Source organism: Amphiura filiformis, chromosome 3 (genome assembly GCF_039555335.1).
Source record: "Amphiura filiformis chromosome 3, Afil_fr2py, whole genome shotgun sequence".
Taxonomy (NCBI): domain Eukaryota; kingdom Metazoa; phylum Echinodermata; class Ophiuroidea; order Amphilepidida; family Amphiuridae; genus Amphiura; species Amphiura filiformis.
In genome coordinates, this window is record NC_092630.1 from 45,218,898 (window position 1) to 45,239,916 (window position 21,019).

Here is a 21,019-nt window from a genome sequence, read left to right on the forward strand (position 1 = left end):
ATATTTGTTTTCACTCCAATGCATGTGCATGAATGGATGTGACGTGGCCCGACCGAAAGAATTACATGATTACGACCTTTGCTTTGAAGTTTGACATTCATGTCATTCTTCTTCTTCTTCGTTTAAAATACTGCTTAACTTCCCTTGACGAGATAACACAAGCAGGGCGGTGCCGGTGGTGTGCGCAATATAACTTGGTCCTTCAGTTGACTGTCCTGCACTCGCATGAGATAGTCAATGGTGGCGGTTTTAAAGTGGTCTGGGTTGGATATTAAAGATGTACATGTAATCAGTAATGGTGTCTGGGAGATTATTCCAATCCCTTATTGTTCTGTGTATTATCCCAAGACTTGCGTAATGTATCAAAGTGTCCGCAAAAAACTGGTCATCGGAAGCATCTTTCATGCTTTGATGCAGAAAACTAAGGATATTCACGCAGGGACAAGCCGAAAACCTTACCTCGATTGTAAAATCCAGCCGATGCATGTCATAAATAATTCATTAAATTCATTGTGTAAATGTCACTATGTCAGTGATTGTGTCCATGTATTGTTATTGCACCTGCGAGAGCAGTTGTCAAGCTGAATTTATACTCGATCGCTGGATCACCACGTGAATTCATCTCTGAACGATATATGGGGCAATTCAATATAAAGAAATACAAAAGAATTATCAGATGGCCTGCATTACATCACAAATTATTATGAATTTAAACACCCATCAAGATTCAAATTAGAATAGCTCTGAATGCTAAACTAGCAAAAGTATACATGTATGTTTTTTGAAAAGCTGAAGACATTTAGCAATATAATTATACACATTTCAACTCATTGTACAGGGTGATCTTCATCAAGTTATACAGGGTGGAATAGAAAACTATAAAAAATTGGTTACTTTATGCAATTGTCTAAATACTAACTTGCAATAAACTTAAAGTAAGCAATATATTTATTTGGTTAGAGGATAGGGGGAGAGCGTGGCAATGGTTAGGGTACTTGTGCCGTTAGAGCATGAGGTCCCGGGTTCAATTCCCGGCGGTGGCAATTTGCTGGGATATTGACTTGGAAAAAAAAAGTCTGAAATTAATTGGCAACATCTGTAGCTTAAATTCAGACTTCCGCTCCCCATGGTTCATTTAGAATTGGGTAAATGAATCATGAAAGTACTCCGCCCTTCGGAGGGGACGTTAAGCCGTCGGTCCCGTGTGCAGAGAACACCTTGGTCTGGGGCGGACATTTTAAAAATGAATTTAGAAGAGCAGCAACGACACCACTTGCATTACATTCCAGATGTTAAATCTACATCATCTGCAAAATTTGAGGAAAAATGAACGAGGCCGTTTTATTTTAGGGCCATTTGTCTATAACTGGTCTTTACATGTAGCCCTAAGGAGAGAGTGCCCGTTTAGGGCGCTATAACCCCAATTTTAGGAACAAAAATGTGATTTAAAAAAAAACGGACTTGTGCGAATTTTCTAAAATTTTCAGAGTATGTAGTATGAACATGTAGAAATATAATCAAGTAGTTACCCTACCTGCTCTTTTCCGAAAAAATAAAAAGTCCTATACCTCAATGATAATGAAACCTAGCTGAGAACCATACCTGTACATGTATTTCGCTGCCAGTTTCGAAAAGAGTAGGGTGTTAACCCCTGACTGTTCATGGACCCCAATGGAAATAAGCTTCAATAGAGGCTTTCTTGGGTTATCCAGGGTTGTCAGAACCTGAACAAATCAAATCAAATCAAGAAGGGGAGCCTACTGGCTTTGGAAGAAAAAAATCACAGTTGTTTGGTAATCTTGGAATACAGGGTGTCCCAAAATATGTTAGAGACTCAGTACACCGGACGATCTTACCGTTTCCGATGTTGATTTTAAAGATACTTCTTGCATCGATCCCGAGATGCGGAAAAACCAATACCGTAGTCATTTTGTCCCACATAAATGAATTTATAACAAAAAAAACCCCGATCCCCCGGTGGACTCACCCAAAAGGTGACGTCACACCATCTGATCGTCCCTTATCCTCCTTGGTCTCCGACTGACACAGACGTGCCTATCGATTGTTCATAGCACTGTGTATCAATTTCTCGACCAAGGCGAGATATACGGTTGTAGTTTCACACCTTAGGTAAAACCAAACCGGTATTGTTCGGCTGAGGATAGTTTTGACAACATTTTCTGGCGAAAAAGTGACAAAAAACAATCCAAAACTTTGCTACATATCGTGCCTCCGTTTGTATACGGGACACACGAGCAATTCAAAATGGCCGCTCGTTGGCGCCATTCATTTTGTTTCCCACGTAAAACAACCATTGCAGCCTGCAAGTTACAATAGATGTTTGTACATGCACATTGTATTTCATGTACGGTAGGTTATTGTTGCTATGTTAGGGTGATTACTCTATCGTTATGTCTTCATTACCGTCCGATAAGACGAGTTAATCAGATATTCATACGGTGGGGCTTGGTAGGGACCCGTCTGACATTTTAGTAATAAAGTTAGCCAGTCCTTACTTTACCACTAACGTTAGCGACCAGCCTCCGTGCTCAGGTTTGCTTACTGGGCTTGAGTCGCATGTTGGGGGGTAGTGCCCCCTCCCTTTCTCCTCGCTTCGCCTCGGCCCTGTCGGGCTTGCCCTTCCCTGGTGACGGAGTGGGACCCACACCCGCTCTGTTTCACCCACAGGGAGTGCTCACGATCTTCTAGATGTCTTTCTTTTGCTTAGGACTCTCCGAGTTCCAGCTTGACGATTGGGAGATTCTGAGATCGCCATAAGACGAAGAAGAAAACCAGAGGGCACTGGTAAGGTCGATACGGTGGATTCTACTGTGACAGCCCCTATGGGTCATGGCAGGTCTGCTGAAGGGGGCTCCGGTCCCCGGACAAGCAGGCGGTTCCTTCGGGGACTGCTAGCGCCCAAAGGCTCAGCAGCCAGCGAAAGCACTGACTCTACGTCGGAGCACGTAGCAGGCAGCAGAGCGGTAACCACCAGCGAAAGCCCTAGCGGGTTTGTAGCAGGAGGATACCAGTCCTTTAGCAAAAAATCCTCACGGGTTTTTAGCAGGAGGACACCCGCCTGTTGCAGGCATATCTACGGGCTCAAACAGCCACAGTAGTAGCCAGCGACGGGCAGCATGCAAGGGTACCCCGGGCTCGCCTGGGTTGAAACCTAGCATGCAGCGTGCCAATGGAACCCTGGGCTTGCCCGGGTTGTTCCATAACATGCACCGTCTGTTGCAGGCATATCTACGGGCTCAAACAGCCACAGTAGTAGCCAGCGACGGGCAGCATGCAAGGGTACCCCAGGCTTGCCTGGGTTGAACCCTAGCATGCAGCGTGCCAATGGAACCCTGGGCTTGCCTGGGTTGATCCATAGCACGCAGTGTGCCAAGTGGAACCCCGGGCTTGCCTGGGTTGATCCACGGTGGAACACCGGGCTTGCCTGGGTTGATCCACAGCACGCAGCATGCCTTTCGCTCCCGCAAGGGTCGAATGAGAGCGTGCATGGGTTCAGCAGAGACGATACCGCGGCTAACGCTGTGGGTGTAGTCTTAGCAGAACCAACTGGGGTTGTCACACGGCAGCGTTCCATGGCGGGACCGCCAAGTGATACCCTGGGCCCTAGAATAGCTGCTGGCTGTCCACAGGGACTGGCTGGCGATTATTCAGGGGTTGGGCTCGCAGTCTCTCACGGGACAGCGACCCAGGTGCATTCGGTGGCAGCTACAAAGACGAGCTACGGCTTGACTTCAGTGGTAGCAGCTATGCACCGCCCATAGCTGCCGTGAGTGGTCCGCCACACACAGCGACCTTGGGCGAAGCTCTTGAGGGTAGAGTAGGTAGCTTGAACAGCCTAGCTGATCAACAACCCACTTACGTCCTCGAGAGCCAGCGGAACGTGGGTGATCCATTATCGTCAATGGGTCAATTACCCTCTCTTGATCGATCACTGTCAAATCAACAGAGCATGGCTCCATTGATTGACGCTGCCTATTCAGGTGGCGAGGTGATTGATCGGGGGTATGCACCAGGGTTTTCTTTAACGCACAAAACACGCGTATTTACGCGTTCAGGCACTTTTCTGACTCCTTCAAATCTCTAGTCCCAAAGTCCAATGCGTACAAAATCTTGAAAACGTACGCATTCAGATATTGCAAGAATTGAATAGAGAAACACCTGATATTGTGTATTTATTCTCGGCTTTTGGCATTTAGGATCTATACTCCCGATATGTAGGACAACGAAGACTTTATGGACCGGCATTTCACAATTTGCAGCTTTCCAACTGTTCAAATTTAAATTTTACACAGTAAAAGTGCCAAAATGGTCCACCAAATCGCTTCAATTAGGTCTTCATTTTGCAAAATTTTCCAAGTTCTAAGGGGGGAACATCACCCTGTGTAGTTGATAAACAAATGGCCACTTTCACTTCTGCTTTCGACATTTGCCAATTTATGTAATGCCTACCATAATAGGGAAAACTTGCCGTCCACGAAAGACTCCATGGACTGCTCATTTCGCAAATGTTCGGCTTTTTTCAACTAAAATTTTACACATTAATATTGCCAAAATAATCCACCAAATTGCCCCACCCCCTTCTGACTGCTCTAGATCCGCCACTGCTCCAAACAGTGGTGTAGATTTCTTTTCGACTCGGAGGGGGTGGGGGTGTGGAGTGTGTCTTGAAGTATAGTGAATCCAGCACCTTTTGGAGAAAGAATAAGTTTATGGTACAAAATTTTTTACCATTTTCAACCTAAACTGTTGAAATATGGTGCAATTTAGTGGAATAAATTCGCGAGAAGCGCGCAAAAATGTGCACTTTTGGGGCTAAATGGCCAAATATGAGGTTAATTTGGTCAGAAACCCACATACAGGCGTCAACATTGGGGGATGATTGTATGGACCACCCCCTGGCAAAATATTGGGGGAGATTCCCCCACCACCCCAATCCGGATCTACGCCTATGGCTCCAAAAACACACATATTGTTAAAAATGTCTTCAAAAATAATATTATAAAAATACCCCTTGGGCAATGTTTTTGACTCCTTCAGAGGAAAAATTCACAATTGAAAGGGTCAAAAAAATTTGAAAATACCCCTTCAGCAAAATGCTTAAAGAAAACCCTGGTATGCACGCTCAGCTACCCGTGATACTAGGCAAGCTCCCTTTAGCCAAGGGACAGCCGGTATAGCGGGGTACCCATACGCACGGCTTGATCCCCTTGCGGGGAACGCAGTGAGGCATGGGTACAGTGGTACACAGCCGGGAGCCCTCACGGGTACCCACGCTGATACCGCACCGGTACCGCAGCACCCGCCTTAGTCGCCACAGTCTGTGTGGCAACAAGGGGGGCGGTGCTGGTACTGCAGTACCATGGGGTTACCCTGGTGGCGGATCCCTTCAGGGTCAGCTGCCGGCTGGGTATGCCCCGTGGTACCCGCCGCAGGGTGTTTTCTTCCACGGTCTCAGCACACCGTGGCAAGTGTCGCCAGCGATGGCCACGCAGTACCATCAGCTGTTGACCAGGCCAGCCGGCATGGGGCTAACCCAGATCTTGATCAGGGTAGGCCCGTGCTGCTAAGCGCTAAGACGACGGCTGCGAGCATGCGGACCCAGTGGTGCCATGGCGGGTACCTCAGGGTCTTGCGGGAGTACTCCCTCTTCTGCTGGCAGGTAGTCGGCGAGCCACACAGTGGTTATGCCTTCTTACCCGCTTTCAGATGCCCGTCCCCAGTTACCGTCATCATCGGAGCATGATACGGATACTGTGGGCGAGGGAAAGGAGTCGGAAGCTGAGTCCGGTAGTGACATCACTACAATCTCCTTCCCCCGCTGCCCCGCGAGGGGAGCAACAGCACTGATCTTCCGCCGGACACCCCCTAAGGGGGAGTCCATGGAGGAGGACCAGGGGATCCTTTCAGTAGGATGCTCAGCTGCTGCTTCCTCACAGGGGACGCCTGCACTCTCATTCCCGGCAAACCTCAAGGGTAGATATCGTGGGGCTGTCGAGCTTAGTACCGCTATGACGCCGCGTGCTTGCACGCTTCCTCTGCGTGTAACGCGGGAGGACCACGGACCTACCTGAGGGGATCCGAGAGGGACCCAGATGTCGCCAAGCGTGACGCCAGACAACATCTGAGCTCTTCCGCGAGGTGAGCCTATTAGCGGTGCTAACAGCTAGCCTCAACGAGAGCTCCGTGGGCCTAGCCCATAGGGTGTCCACCCAGCGCCGGGGGGAGGGGCCTGCCACTCCAATCGCTCAACGCGATGGAAAGGCAGGGTCCTTTTTCTCTTGGATGCTTCTGCGCTACGGTGGAGGACCGTGCAAAGAAGCTACCAACGGGAGCACTCTGAAGAAGTCGGAAACTGCCCTTACCATGGGTAGGAGCTCCGACTTCAGCAGGCCATGCACCACCAACAGTACCCGAGCCCACTACCTCTGCAGCACCCACTCCTGGGAGGCGCAAGGGTAGCCCAGGAACAGCTGGCAAGCCCCGAAGCAGAGCAAGCGCTCTTCCAAGGGAAGCTAGGCGGAGCATTCCTGGGGCTCGGCGGTTTTTCCACAGGGGATCTCCCAGTGGGCGACCGCTTATGGCTTTCGCCCAGAGGTGGGAAACCATCTCTTTGGGCGCCTGGGTATGGTCATTGGTGAGTGGGGTTACAGACTGGCAACCCAGTCTCCCCACATTCTGCCTGCACATTTCAGAGGTCCACAGTAGTGCCGCCAGACGGCCCCCAGCATCGGGCACTACTGACAGGGATCACACAGCTTCTCACGAAGCGGGCGATTGTCCCGGTCTACCCCCGTTCTACGGGTGATCTTGGAATGGCTCCAAGGAAGACCGGCGATGGGAGCCCCATCTGGAACCGCAGGCTGTTGAACAAGTTCTTCAGGCCCAAGAGGTTCAGGGTGGGGACTCTCGCCTCGGTGCTAGCCTGCCCCATCAGGGGTATGGGAACAGCATCGCTAGATCTCTCGGACGCCTATCTGCATATGCCAATCGCCTCTCAAGATCGGAAGTATCTGCGCTTCTAGGTACAGGATCAAAATTACCAGTTTTGATACCGCCATCCGCCTGTCCATCTCTCCCAGGGTGTTTACACTCTTGGTCAGAGCGGTGGCAGCGTACCTGAAGCACAGGGGTGTCAACATCAGTTGCTACCTGGACGTTTGGCTCATATACGGACGCACTCCACTGGAGACTACGGGTCTCATGGGGTTGATAGTCCGTAGGGTGCGGGACCCTGGATTTTTTGATCAGCTCAAAAAAAGGCCAGCGTGGTCCCGACGCAGACACCACTATTTGTAGGGGCCCAGATCAACCTCAAGGAGGGGATCGCGGCGCCCTCACCCGAGAGGGCGACGAACATGGCGAGGTGTGCCCGCCTCTTGGCCGAGTCTCGGGCAATACCCGCTGTGGCATGGATGAAGGTGGTAGGCCTAATGGCCAGTATGGTAGACCTCGTACTGCACTGCCGCTTTCTACGTTAGGGCTTACCCAACTACACCTTTTAGCCTGCTTGCAGGCCCAGTCGTCACCCAATATCCCTCGCGGTTCCGTTGTCGGAGATCGCGCGAGAGGAACTCTGGTGGTGGACCCATCAGCCCAATTTGACCCAGGGTGTCAGGTTCAGCCCTCGAATTAAGGATCTGAAGGGGCACGGCAACTTTTTTAGGGCAAGTTGATAATTGCCTTGGATTTTCACTGAAAAGGCAAGGCAGCACGGCAATTTGTAATATTTCAAAAGGGCATCAAGGCAACTGTTGAAAATTTGAGAAGGGCACCAAGGCAATTTTTCAAAAGCGAATAGATGCATTGCTGTCAGCTGAATTCGACACCAAAGTAAAATTCGACTCTCAACTTTACACTAAAACTAACCTGCTTGCTCAAAAAACCTGCTTAAATAATACAAAGCAATCAAAAATCAACAGTTTAATTTACTTAAATTTTGCGATCCCTAGTTCTGAGCTGCAAACTGACTCGAAACAGCTGAAACAGCTGTAACTTTGGTAATAATATTGATAAAATTCGCCGGGATAAAAACTATTTCGTGCAAAACATATCTAGAGATGGGCTCACATGTACAAGACGATACCGGAAGGGGGATCGCCATTGGTTTGTAATGGGAAGTCAATGTTTGCTAATCGAGAGATCAATATTGATTTGCCCAGCGCTCGGATTTTGTTCATGACACAGGAAGCTTTAATAGTTACTAACAGCGTTTCTGATTGGTCGATAGTACGTTGAAGGTATTTCTCTGACCAATCGGGAAAATGAAGTCAGATTTCTAGCAACCAGATTATAAATAATAATGTATAAAAGCCGATGTGATTGGTTGAATATGTAAGCTTACGTAGGGGTAATGAATATTAATTGACAACAAACTACGATTGATAGCTGGGTTACGATGCTCAAAATAGCGATCGTGTTCAAGATTTTCGATTTAATTTTCCACAATTTTTCGGGGTTTTAACCAGTACTTGTTAATTATTTTATAATGAAGGGGCAAGGCTAGCCGGCTAGGGCACCCACGGCAACTTCATTTAAGGGCACGGCAAGTGACTGCCGTCGGTAAAGGACATATTTTGAGGGCATTGCGGCAATGGGGGTGGGCACCCACGGCAATATGCCGTCGGTGCCGTGGGTTAATTCGAGGGCTGGTCAGGTTTTCCTGCACCCCCGGTATGTCACGTAGTGACGACCATAGCGTCAAAACGGGGCTGGGGGGTCCACATCCACAGAGATTCCGGCTCGGGCCTATGGGGGCCATAGAGACAGAGTTTCACATCAACCTCCCTCGCTTACGAGGAGGTGATCGTGGAATCACATACCGGTGTCCTGACGGACAACACAACCGTGGTAGCCTACCCCAACAGACAAGGGGACTCCGGGCCACCACGATTGTGCCTGCATGCACGACACCTGATAGGGTGGTGCAAGTTCAGGCAGATTACGATGAGAGCGATACACATCGCGGGCGTCACCAGCATCCTCGCGCACAATCTGTCACGAGGAAGGGTGTCGGGACCAGCAGAATGGTCCCTTGCTCCGCAGGTCACTCAGACGATCTTCAATGGGATGTACCACCCCTCGATAGATCTGTTCGCATCTCATCGCAATCATCCACTGCCGGTGTACTGCTCAAGGGTCGCGGACCCCCAAGCATTCACCGTGGACGCTCTGTCCATAGACTGGGGAGGATGACAGCTTATGCATTCCTCCGATCTCACTACTCATGAGGGTGGTGGCCAAGATCGGGTGGGAAGACTGCATTGTCATTCTGCTAGCGGCAAGGCCGCTGGCACTCCCCGAGGTACCAGATCTACTCCGGATGCCCGGAGCGGAGGTACCCAGTCTATCACTAGAGCACCTGCAGTTAGCTGCATGGCCCTTACCAGGGAACGCGCACTCGCGCAGCGGAGGGATACTTTTCATCAGAAGCTGTTTTTCTCATCGCCGGGGCTAGAAGGAAGTCTACCCTCCGTACGTATAGCCAGAGTCTGGCTCCATACTACGCTTGGTGCAATGAGACAAATAGCTCTCCCGCTAGAGCCTCTGTGCTGCTACATGTAGTTCCGGAGTTTCTGACAGAAAAGTTCCAAGCAAGACTTCAGCGGGCCACTGGGGCCAGCTATAAGTCAGCTGTCCTCTCCATTCACCGAGGTTTCGAGACGGGTCGACTATCATAGCCGATGGTTAACTTATTAGTCTACGCCTCGACGGTATGTTCAACGAGTGTCCGCCGAAAAGGAAAGTGATCCTCCTAAGGGATCCCAACACAGTCTTAGATTACTTTAAGGGTCACCCTTTGAGCCTCTGTCAAAAGCGACGCTTAAATACGTAACTCTCAAGATGGCTTTCCGGTTTGGCGTTGGCTTCGGACGGCGGTGCTGAGTTGCACACGGTCTCGAGGTTAGCTTCCGTGTTCACAAACACTGGAGCGACACTGTTTCGGGCGCTCTGTTCTCGTGGCTACTGAACGGGCGCGTGCATACCGACATTCGTCCCTCTCCAATCCCCAGGGTTGGGCAAGGTTCGCTGAAGCCAAAAATAGGCTGGGGTGTCCGATAAGGCGCTGCAGCACTATTTCTTCCTAACACAAGCCTTGCGAGGGACTCACGACCGCATTCATCACCCTTACAGAGTTTTCGGTCCAGCCGCTGTCGCAATGGCTGGTCCAGGTGTTGGTGGAGTCCGGCGATCGCGAAGGTTTCGCGTCCCCACGACCCACTCGACACGAGCTATCTCATCATCTTGGGTATACCGCTCGGTTGTCTCTTGAGGAGATCTAGTAGGCGGTGTCCCGAAGCCACCTTCGCCTCTTCTCTACGATACTTCCGCTTACGTTAGTAATCAGAGACGGGCGGGAGGTTTACCGGGACATTGTTCGGGTGATCATAATACGGTGGTGTACGGGTACCAGGTTTTCAGACTATACAGAATACTCAGCATGGTAAGAACCAGTGTCTCTATTCTTAACCACCGAACTTATTAAGTAAGGAGGTTTATGTCTGTGATCGCGTGGTCTTTTTTGTTTTCCCGACCGTTGGGGGAAAATATTTTCTGACCTCGCGAAAACCATCGTTACCCGCTCCCGATCCCTGATCCGATGCTGACCAATCTTGTACCTCCATCCGTCGGTTACTTGCTAGATCGATCTTTCAGATGTTGATGCAAGAAGTATCTTAATCAACATCGAAACGGTAAGATCGTCCGTGTACTGAGTCTAGTCCAAAACAGAAATGTTTTGTAGACTCATAACCGGAGCGATCTTACCTTTCCGATGTTGATTATTCCCGACCCCGCCACCCCTACAAGTTTGGTCCGAGGAGGGGATCCCAAGTCGGATACGGGACGATCATATGGTGTGACGTCACCTTTTGGGTGAGGCAACCGGGGATCGGGTTTTTTTTTTTATTTATTCATTTATGTGGGACAAAATGACTATTGGTTTTTCCGCATCTCGGGATCGATGCAAGAAGTATCTTAATCAACATCGGAAAGGTAAGATCGCTCCGGTTATGAGTCTACAAAACATTTCTGTTTTGGACTAATTGTTTATAATTCAATATTTTTTGAACTGAAACATTTTACACCTAACCAGTAACCCATACAGAACAGTAAGTCCATATTTAGATTCTTCCATCAAATTTCCTTTCAGAAAGTTTGACTATGATAGGATAAGTAATTAAAATTTAACAGCAGTCAGCAACTTTTAGATTTTGAAGACATCCGCAGTACTGCTTACTGTAGTGTTCGATTTAAAAACGGGTAGTTTAGTATGTAAAAGTATTTTAGACTAAACTTATATTCATAAAGAGTTCAAAATGATTTTATACAATTAGCAGAATTGTATATATCATGTGACATGATCAAGGGGAATGAGTCACATGTAGGGCTGTAAATTCACAGTTATTTGTCTAACCGTTTAAATGGACCACAATCCGGTCGGTTAACCATGTAAACGTATGTAAAAAAAAAAATGTTTTTCCTACCCTTGGACAAACTCTAACCCCTTCCCAAACCTTACTACATGTGTGTACAAACCCACCCAAGCCCAACCAGCCTAACCCCCTTGCCCCAACCCCCCAAAAGAGAACCCCAAAATCGGACCTATATTAGCATGTTTAGTAAATGCATTAATATATATTAATAAAGTTTCAATTACTTTTTTAGCCTCATCTCATCAAAATGGCAATTTTTATGGCTAATTATAGGAATGAGAAGCCTTTCACATTATTTTGGAAATTAAAATTTTTTTGAAAATACAAAAAAACAAAATATTTAAGTGCATTAAGCTTTTTTTCTGGGTAAGAATTTTTCTTTGCATGCAATAGCTTTCTTCTTGCAGTTAGATATTTGATAAATAGGTCCATGCATGCATTTTGTATATGATGACCTATTTATCAAATTTCTAACCTGCAAGAAAAAAACTGTTGCATGTAAGAAAATAATTCTTACCCAGAAGAAAAAGGCTTTTGCACTCTAATGTATTTTTTTGGTATTTTTAGAATTTTAGAATTTCTTTTTTAATTTCCAAAATTATGTCAGAGGTTTCTCTTTTATTTTATTAGCAATAAAAATAACAGTTTCGATGAAATGAGGCAAAATAAATTTAATTTTAATTAAAAGGTTTCTCTTTTATTTTATTAGCAATAAAAATAACAGTTTCGATGAAATGAGGCAAAATAAAGTTAATTTTAATTAAAATTTTGTTTTAAAAAACATTAACACATTCATGCATTTAAGGGGTGGGGTATGAACGCTTGGACAGTATTTATTGTGGGACATTAGAGCACATCAGACATATCGAATTGCATTCTGAATACGAAGAATGTCCTTCTGATATCAAATAATTTTGATTTTTGAAATTCGCAATGTAATACACGCTTTTATGGCAAATCATTAAATTTGATATTTTTGATATTTTACAGTACTCGAAGTATACTTTATAAATCTTATGATTTATACTTGTATGTATGTAGGTGGGGTAAAAAGCCGACGATCAATTGAAAATTTTGACCTTTCGTATTGAAGATATGGATTTTTTTCCCCAAAACACAAAAAAAAAAATTAGGTCTTTTTGGGAAAAAAATCCATATCTTCAATATGAAAGGTCAAAATTTTCAATTGATCGTCGGCTTTTCCTCCTAGCTACATACACTTTAAGAATATATCATTAGATTTATAGAATTTACTTCGAGGACTGTGATATATCAAAAATGTGAAAAATATCAAATTTTAATAATTTGTCATAAAATTTGTATTATATCGTGATTTTCAAAAAATGAAAATTATTTGATATCAGAAAGACATTCTGCGTATTCAGAATGCAATTCGATATGTCTGATGTGCTCTCATGTCCCACAAAAAATACTGTCGAAACGCTTAAAACGCTATTTCCAGATCCCTTAAAAACATTAAATATATGTCCAATTTTCAGGTGAAATAAATTTCTCCCCTTATTCCCTTTTGGGGTAAGGGCAAGGGTTTTGGGTTTTTTTTTACCTAAAAACGGTAAGCGATTTTTCTAAACGGATAGTGCATTTAACGAGCGGTTACAAGTGAAACGTTTAAACGTAGACACCCTTAGTCACATATCGGCCCTGCCTGGTCGAAAATGAGTTTTACACAGGTTTCTAAAGAGGGCATTTAGAGCTTTCAGAAACTGAATTTATCAATCGCTGAAAACAATATAAAACAAAAGAATTTGAACACTTTCTTTGCCAATATCTCAAAATCAATATTAGTGACATCCGACTCATTTCCCTTGATCATGTCACATGTAAAATAAGACCAAAATCATGTTTGTAGCCCCTACAGGAAGAAAGTGCAAGTTTAACACTAGAAACATTTCACTCCTATAGAGCTTGTGTGTACTGTACCACCTGCCCCTCCAGTCCACCCCCCCCCCTCCACCATCCTGACCATTCTGAATTCTATCAAGCATATCAGTTGTCACCATTTAAAATGCTATTTGGAGAGCTATATTCACAGGTCTGACAAAACCTTGATTTAGCTTTCAAATGAGACCAATTTCATGACAAAACCTTTGTTTGGCCGAGATATCATGAATTGGACAGAACGGAATTTGCAAATACAACACCACCTATTTGGGCGACCCTACCTGTATGACCCTGTTTGCTTAGAATTGCCCAATTGCCTGCTTTTATAAAATCATCATGTTTGAGTTTCAGTTTTTTGAGCAGATTGTTAAGGGCTGGGGTATGAACGTTTGGACAGTATTTATTGTGGGACATGAGAGCATCAGACCTATCGAATTGCATTCTGAATACGAAGAATGTCCTTCTGATATCAAATAATTTTGATTTTTGAAATTATAACGTAATACACATTTATGGCAAATCATTAAAAATTGATATTTTTGATATTTTACAGTACTCGAAGTAAACTTTATAAATCTGATGATTTATACTAAAGTGTATGTAGGTTGGATGAAAAGCCGACGATCAATTGAATGTTGACCTTTTCAGATTGAAGATATGGATTTTTTCCCAAAACACCAAAAAAAATTAGGTCTTTTGGGGAAAAAATCCATATCTTCAATATGAAAGGTCAAAATTTTCAATTGATCGTCGGCTTTTCCTCCCAGCTATATACACTTTAAGAATATATCATTAGATTTATGAAATTTACTTCGAGGACTGTTATATCAAAAATGTGAAAAATATCAATTTTTATATTTTGTCATAAAATTTGTATTATATCGTGATTTTCAAAAATGAAAAATATTTGATATCAGAAAGACATGCTTCAGATTCAGAATGCAATTCTGACACGCCTGAGATGCTCTCATGTCCCCAAAAATACTGTCGAAACGCCATAAACGCCATTTTAGATCCCTTAAAGCGTATCGGTTCTTTTAATTTTTAACTTGTGCTTGTATTTTATCGTTGTAAAGTGCATTGAGGCACTTTGTAATAATACACTATACTACATGTAAGTGCCTGTTATTATTATTAATATTATTATTATTATTATTATTATAATTGTTTTCTCTGTTTGATTTATCATTAATAGGGAGTTGAGGGATCCTCGTTTGATCCGAAGTGTCGTTATGGGCAATTCATCTGCATCTCAATCACACCAAATGCCAGATGGAAGCCAGACTCCACGACCCAGCTTTGATGAAACCTCTGGAAATATAAAACATGTAGCTTCCCCATCATCCAGTAAGAGACCTGGTGTATCATCACCCCTGATGGCCAGTTCTCCACAGTCATCACAGTCTTCATCGGGAGGATCTCCAAAAAAGAGAAAGAAAACAAAATTCCCTCCCCAAAGCAACACATTGTTGAATTATTTTGGTACACCGCCGTCAAAGAAAAGTCTGATCGATGAAAGTGCAGAGAGATTTGCATCATCTGAGTCATCTTCACATAAGCATGCACAGAAAAGCAGTAGACACTCATCAAATGAGAGTCCTAGTAGACATTTGCATGAGAGCTCAGCGGAGCATCACAAACATTCCACACCAAGAAGTCCTGATGCAGATCAATCCAAGTCATGGGGATCTTCATGCAGGTCTCCGCCGCCACATTACCCAGCAGGTCAACCACGGCCTTCATTTTGGGAACAACATGAGAGGAGCCCTGGGCCACTGTCCTGGAAAAGGAGGCACAGAAGTTCTGAGGACAAACATCCATCATCCTCTGATATATCAGAAGTGCATGTATCCCATTCACAACCTTCATCAAGTAGAAATAAAGAGGTGCTAAGATCTCGCAATGTCAGTGGAAGCTCATCTTCTGGAGCGGGAAGTGATAAGAAGTTTCCAATCATTCGTCCTCTTATACAACGAGGACCCAGTTACGATGAAATTCTGAGGATGGCAGAAGAAAATGTGGATAAGCAGAAGAGTGATCGGAGAATAGATCATCACAGGATAGGACTTGGCTCTCCAGGAAAACTGGTTCACTTGCAAGAGACTGAAAATGAATCAACAAGTTGTAGTGATGATGAAAGCGTACCTTCAAAAGCACAAATAAAACACAGACATTCCAGTGGAGAACTCCACAGGGTAGGATCAGGAAAATTCTCACTGATGAAATCAAGACATTTGAGTGGCCCTGATAAAGAATCTCATGGCAGAACAATGAGTAATAAGCATAACCACCACCTTGATATTGATAAAAACAAGTTTTATCGGGATATAATGAAGAGGTCTCCAGTAGTTAGAATTATTAGGATCAACACTCCATCTCCTGTGAAAATAACAGATGAGTTGTTGAAGAGATGTGGTAGTCCGGGAGTACTGAGTGATGGTGGAATCTCAAACTACAATGGCAATAAGAAAGATGATTTGAAGAGACACCATAGTGCCGATGACATGGACAGTGGTAAGATGTGTTAATGTACTATCAACTATTGGGTCAAAATGTCTGTAATTATCTCGTTGTGACAGAGTAGCAGAGAAGGTAACAAGTCATTTTTTGCAAGTCCAAATCAGGTCACAAGTCATTTTCATTTAGCCCTGTCACAAATCAAGTCAAGTCACATTTAGTATCAAGTCAAGTCACAAATTATTTGGTCCCAGCCACAGAGGTCGGTATACACAAGAGGCGCATTAGTGTACATGTTCATGTAACCTCCTTCAACTCATTTGCATAGAATTGGATACCAGGATCGTATTCTGATTCGTCGTGCCTTCTAACCTGTTCTAATTAGCATACTTTTGGATACCTCCATATTTGGTATTACCTAATTAATTATTTATACCTCTATGTTGTTTACATAGTGACGTCATAAGAGCTGGTCACTTCGTCAAACATCCGAGGAACGAACGTTTGCTGTTTTCTTTTATTACTGTTATATCGTGAAATACCATGTAGCTGACGTGTTAGTCCAATATGATAGGAAAATATTTCTGGTGATGACCCCATGATCACATTGGCTAAATAAGCTCTATTTTCGCTGGAAAGGGGCCAGGACTTGTCGGCCATTTTGTTTGCAAAAGGCGTGTTCTTCTCCCGTGTTACCCGGAAGTGGCAGCACCAGAACAAATGACGCCATTTCTGGATTTCAGCCGAACGGTTACGTTCACTGCCGTGCATCAGTATACGCATCAGCGTATCTAGGTTTTACTAAAGTAAAACATCTTTGGTCCCAGCACAAGTCAAGTCACAAGTCTCTTTGCCCCAAGTACAAGTCAAGTCACACATTAATTTGTCCAGCTGTAGTAAGCATTGTGCCATTCAATTGCAGTTTAATTTATCCTGTTGCTGTCATTTCAAATGTTCCATCTACACCAAATACAACATTTGTAGTTCTCCATCTTATGTTGTAGCTTTAGATATACGGTATATTTAACACTAATTTATACTTTGTTTTAAGGACAGTCCAGTTTTAAATTCTGTTTGCACTTTTCTTTTAAAAACATTTTTTTTATAAGGGTCGAGCATTTGTTATCAACCATTGTTGACTTATTTTAGAAATCCAATAGTTTGTTGCTTTGACCAAAAAAATGTAAAAAAAGATGCCTTTTTTGCCTTTTAACATGCGTTTTTATACTGTTAACCGACTGGATTGTGGGCCGTTTAAACAGATAGACAAATAACTGTTAATGTCACCCCTAGTTCAAATTCTGCTTTGCGGCTAAATTGGTTTTGTATGATTGCCTGATGAACTTGTGTGCAGTAGTTTTGACTGGACCGCACAAAACCTTGCCATAAACACACTAACGTCAGGTCCAAAACTATTCAAGCATTGGGGCATTGATATGATATGATGGTGACCTTTACCTAGTTGTTGATGTACATTTATTGATAGAGCTAAATACAAAGATCATTTTCATGGAAAGACAATATCAACAAGTGATAAGAAAAAGCTAGGACAAAAAGTTAAAGTACAAATTTTTGTGTAATTAAAAATGTTTGCACTTTGCAAATGACTTGTTTTCAAATGTCTTAAGATTCCTTACATTGACCTACATACAGAATATACATGTATACACAAAAGGAATATATTTAACACTAATTTATACTTAGGAATATAATTATATATATATTGCATTTTAAATTTTTGTGATGGTTGCTATGAATGACAACTGTGAAAATAAATGTAGCGCAAAAATATCCATTTTTAGAGTATGTATGTATACAAGAGGAAAGATTGGAAGTTTGAAGTAAAGTAGGTTTCATGATTTTTTTTAAATTGAGCTTATAAAAAGGAATTCAGTGAATTCAATGATTTTCTAGAGAGGTACATTTCAAAATCTTATGTTGAATTTCAAGGATATTTTAAAATCAATTTGTTTTGAACATTATTAATAATTTCACAAATGTGTTGAAAACATTCCTGAACTTTGTTCCCTGTTTATCATATTTCTTTTTATTGTTGACTTGCAGATAACAGTATGATCAATTATTCAGTATACAAGTCAACACCTAAAAGACAGAGAACACCAAGCGAGTTAGAAGAGAAGACATCATCTCTGCACAAAGCTGACCTTTCATCTGCTGAAATGGAACATGCCAGGACTAATACTGACCCTGAAAGCAATGAGAGCAATGAACCGAAAGAAGCTCCATCAGACAAGGATGTAGCTGGCCCATCTCAACAGGGGGTTGCTATCACCGGAGTGAGGCATCTCTTCCGAGAGCTAAGCACTCCGTCAGTTGGTAGTTGTAGTGACAATGCTGAGAGTGGTACAGAGGAAACGAAAACAACATCACCAAAGAGTAAGCTCAAACTAGGCAGTCTTAACTTAGATTTGAATAAACTGAAAACTAAAATACAGCTTACAACACCAAATAAGAGGAAGAGCAGCACAGAGGAACCGATGGATATTGGAACTGATAGCGACAGTGTGGGATCAGGAAGCAGTAGATCCACACCCGGTATTGAGTCGCCTGATTTATCATCTACGTCTACGGAATGTGCTCAGAATAACATGGATGTAGATAGAGGTGATGGGACTCCAAGTGTGGTATCAGATGTAGACACAAAAACTGTGAATGATGAGAATAGTAGCATGGAGGACCTGATGAGTGGAAATGATGAAAAGGAGAGTCAGAAAACCAGTTTGGCAAATACTACACAAGGTAAGATTCATTTCATTACAGCAGCTGTGAAAATAATATTCATTCATATTTTTTTATAGAGCCAAAGTATATAATTATCAATTATTACATGTACTGATTCCAGAAAAATACAGCACTAAATTTTTTGGATTAAAAATAAATCCTGTATTGCCAAATGAAATAGCACGGTCCCCATCCTTTAGTTCTAACTGGCAGTGAAAGTGAAATTTTAATATAATTTGGTAAATTTTCTAGAAATTATGGAATGCTTTGAGCATGTTTTAAACATATTAATTGAGTAGAGTACACTGATCAATATGCCTTTTGTTTGAAGTAAATCGGACATACGGTTTCCATAATACATCAAATTATATTTGCTTTGTTTTATATCATATTGTTTTTATCAATGATCAATATAGTTAATGCGCTAAAAGGACTGTAAAGGCTCATTAATAATATTAGTCATTTTTGCCAATATTTTGCTAAAAATCAATGCATACATGTAAATGTTCATGGTACTTTCATTTTGCAGACTTTTGCCCTGAAACTTGGTCAAAGTTTTTCTAATATGATCTATTTGCATAATTAATTAGCTAATTTGCCTAAATGCTTATTAATTATGCAAATTAGAGCAGCTATCTAATTAATTATGCATACATTATTTGGAAGTCATTAGAAACACTTAGGCCAAGTTTGAAACAAATATTACATTAAAATAAAAATGATAGAACATTTATGCATTTTATTTTAGCAAAATATTGGCAAATATCTAAAATGAGCACTTTCAAGTCATATTAGCTCATTAATAAAAACAATACAATACAAAGAAATTAAAAATGTGTGTATTATGAAAACCGTATGGCTGATTAGCTTCAAACAAAAGGCATATATTGATCAGTGTTCTTTGCCCTGCTCTATTAATCTGTTTAAAACATGAATAGAGCACTTCCAAAATGCCTCTAATACCACCTTAAATATCTTGATTACATAACTTGTGAGGGAAGGGATTGACCCTTTTTGACCGTTCCCTATTACAAAGGTTGATAAACCATGTAGCTACATTTCCCTATTTTGGTTGAGCTACATGTACATTATATATACTGTACTGTCAAATCCATTGAAATGTGCACAATTTGGCTTCTCTTAGTCTTAAAAGGAGAATCAGTTGTACTGTATGTTACATGCATCATAGTATTTTAGTCTTGGCGAGACAGTGATGTCAAGCCTGTTACTTTGCGGCTTGCGCAATATAAATAATGTATGCCAGCGCTTAGACCAAGGGTGAAAATAAGAGAGCTTGAACCAGGGAACACTTTGGGCAAAAAAAGTGGCACCTGGCAGGCCCGTTTCCAAATTTGGAAAAGTGTACAAAAAGTCCCGAAATTTTAGAATTTGCGAGCCTTTTTTGGACAAAAAGGTCCAAATTTTGGAAAGAAAGTCCACTTTTCACAAAATTGCCCCCCCCCTTGAAAAAAAAGTCCACTTTTTCAAAATCAGCACCCCCCAAATGAAATCCTGCGTACGGGCCTGGCCCCTGGGTTCACCAAGATTTAGAGGGAACCACAGGCCACTTTGTATGAACCATGGGCCGCTGGTTCAATTAATTTTAACTAGGAAGTAGGGGCCATTTGCCATCACCAAGGGGCCAATGAAAATAAAGATGTGCTGGATGGGTTAAATATTAAAGCACCAGTTTTGCTTTGAATTAGAAATATTTGGTTCACTAACCAAGGGGGGAGTTTTGTTGTGAGAAAAGTGTCCCTTGGTCAACCCTTGAACTTTGGCACGATCTTAGAAATTGGGGAATATCTGCTAAGAAACCCACCCATAGGGGAACCGCTGGTGGAAGAGGTAGATATGCGAGTAATCTCCATCCTGGTGCTGACCATCACATAATGCCCTTTTCAGATGGTCCTGACAGTGATGCAACTCAACATACAACTGTTTTTCCCGACAGTCCCCGTCACAATTTTGAACATGAATCCAACCCAAATGCTGATATTGATCCCCCTTCAGCTGACTCCAGCATATATAAGAACCTGAAATGCAAAGGTCTGCACTTCCTGCATGTAAATGCAAGGTCCCTTCCCTTCAAGATCTTTGAAATAAGATTGGTTGCTCAACAGTATAGACCAGCAACAATTAGCATAACAGAGTCCTGGTTTTACTCTTCGATAACTGATAGTGAATGCAGAGTTGAAGGCTATGACGTACTGAGAAATGACCGCAATCGTAGAGGAGGAGGCACCTGCACATTACATCCGCAATGACATAGCTTACAATCTGCGTGAAGATCTTCAAAGAAAAGAACTGGAAGCAGTGTGGGTGGATATTCTACTGCCAAACACAAAACCCATTTTACTAGGGACAGTGTATATGCCATATAAAAGTCGAAAATTTGTTGACACTTTTGATGAGATATTATCTGAAATAAGTTCCACTCAAGAAATATATATATAGTTGGTGAT

The 21,019-nt window shown here is 42.9% G+C and overlaps 1 protein-coding gene across 1 annotated transcript in view; it reads left to right on the forward strand.

Annotated features, from left to right (window-relative positions):
* The window catches only part of LOC140148591 (uncharacterized), a 71,776-nt gene that overhangs the window by 587 nt on the left and 50,170 nt on the right, over positions 1-21,019 (forward strand). The window contains exons 2-3 of the mRNA XM_072170599.1: positions 14,551-15,869; positions 17,877-18,572. Of these exons, the coding sequence (XP_072026700.1) occupies positions 14,551-15,869; positions 17,877-18,572 (2,015 nt within the window). The remainder of the gene's footprint in view (positions 1-14,550; positions 15,870-17,876; positions 18,573-21,019) is intronic.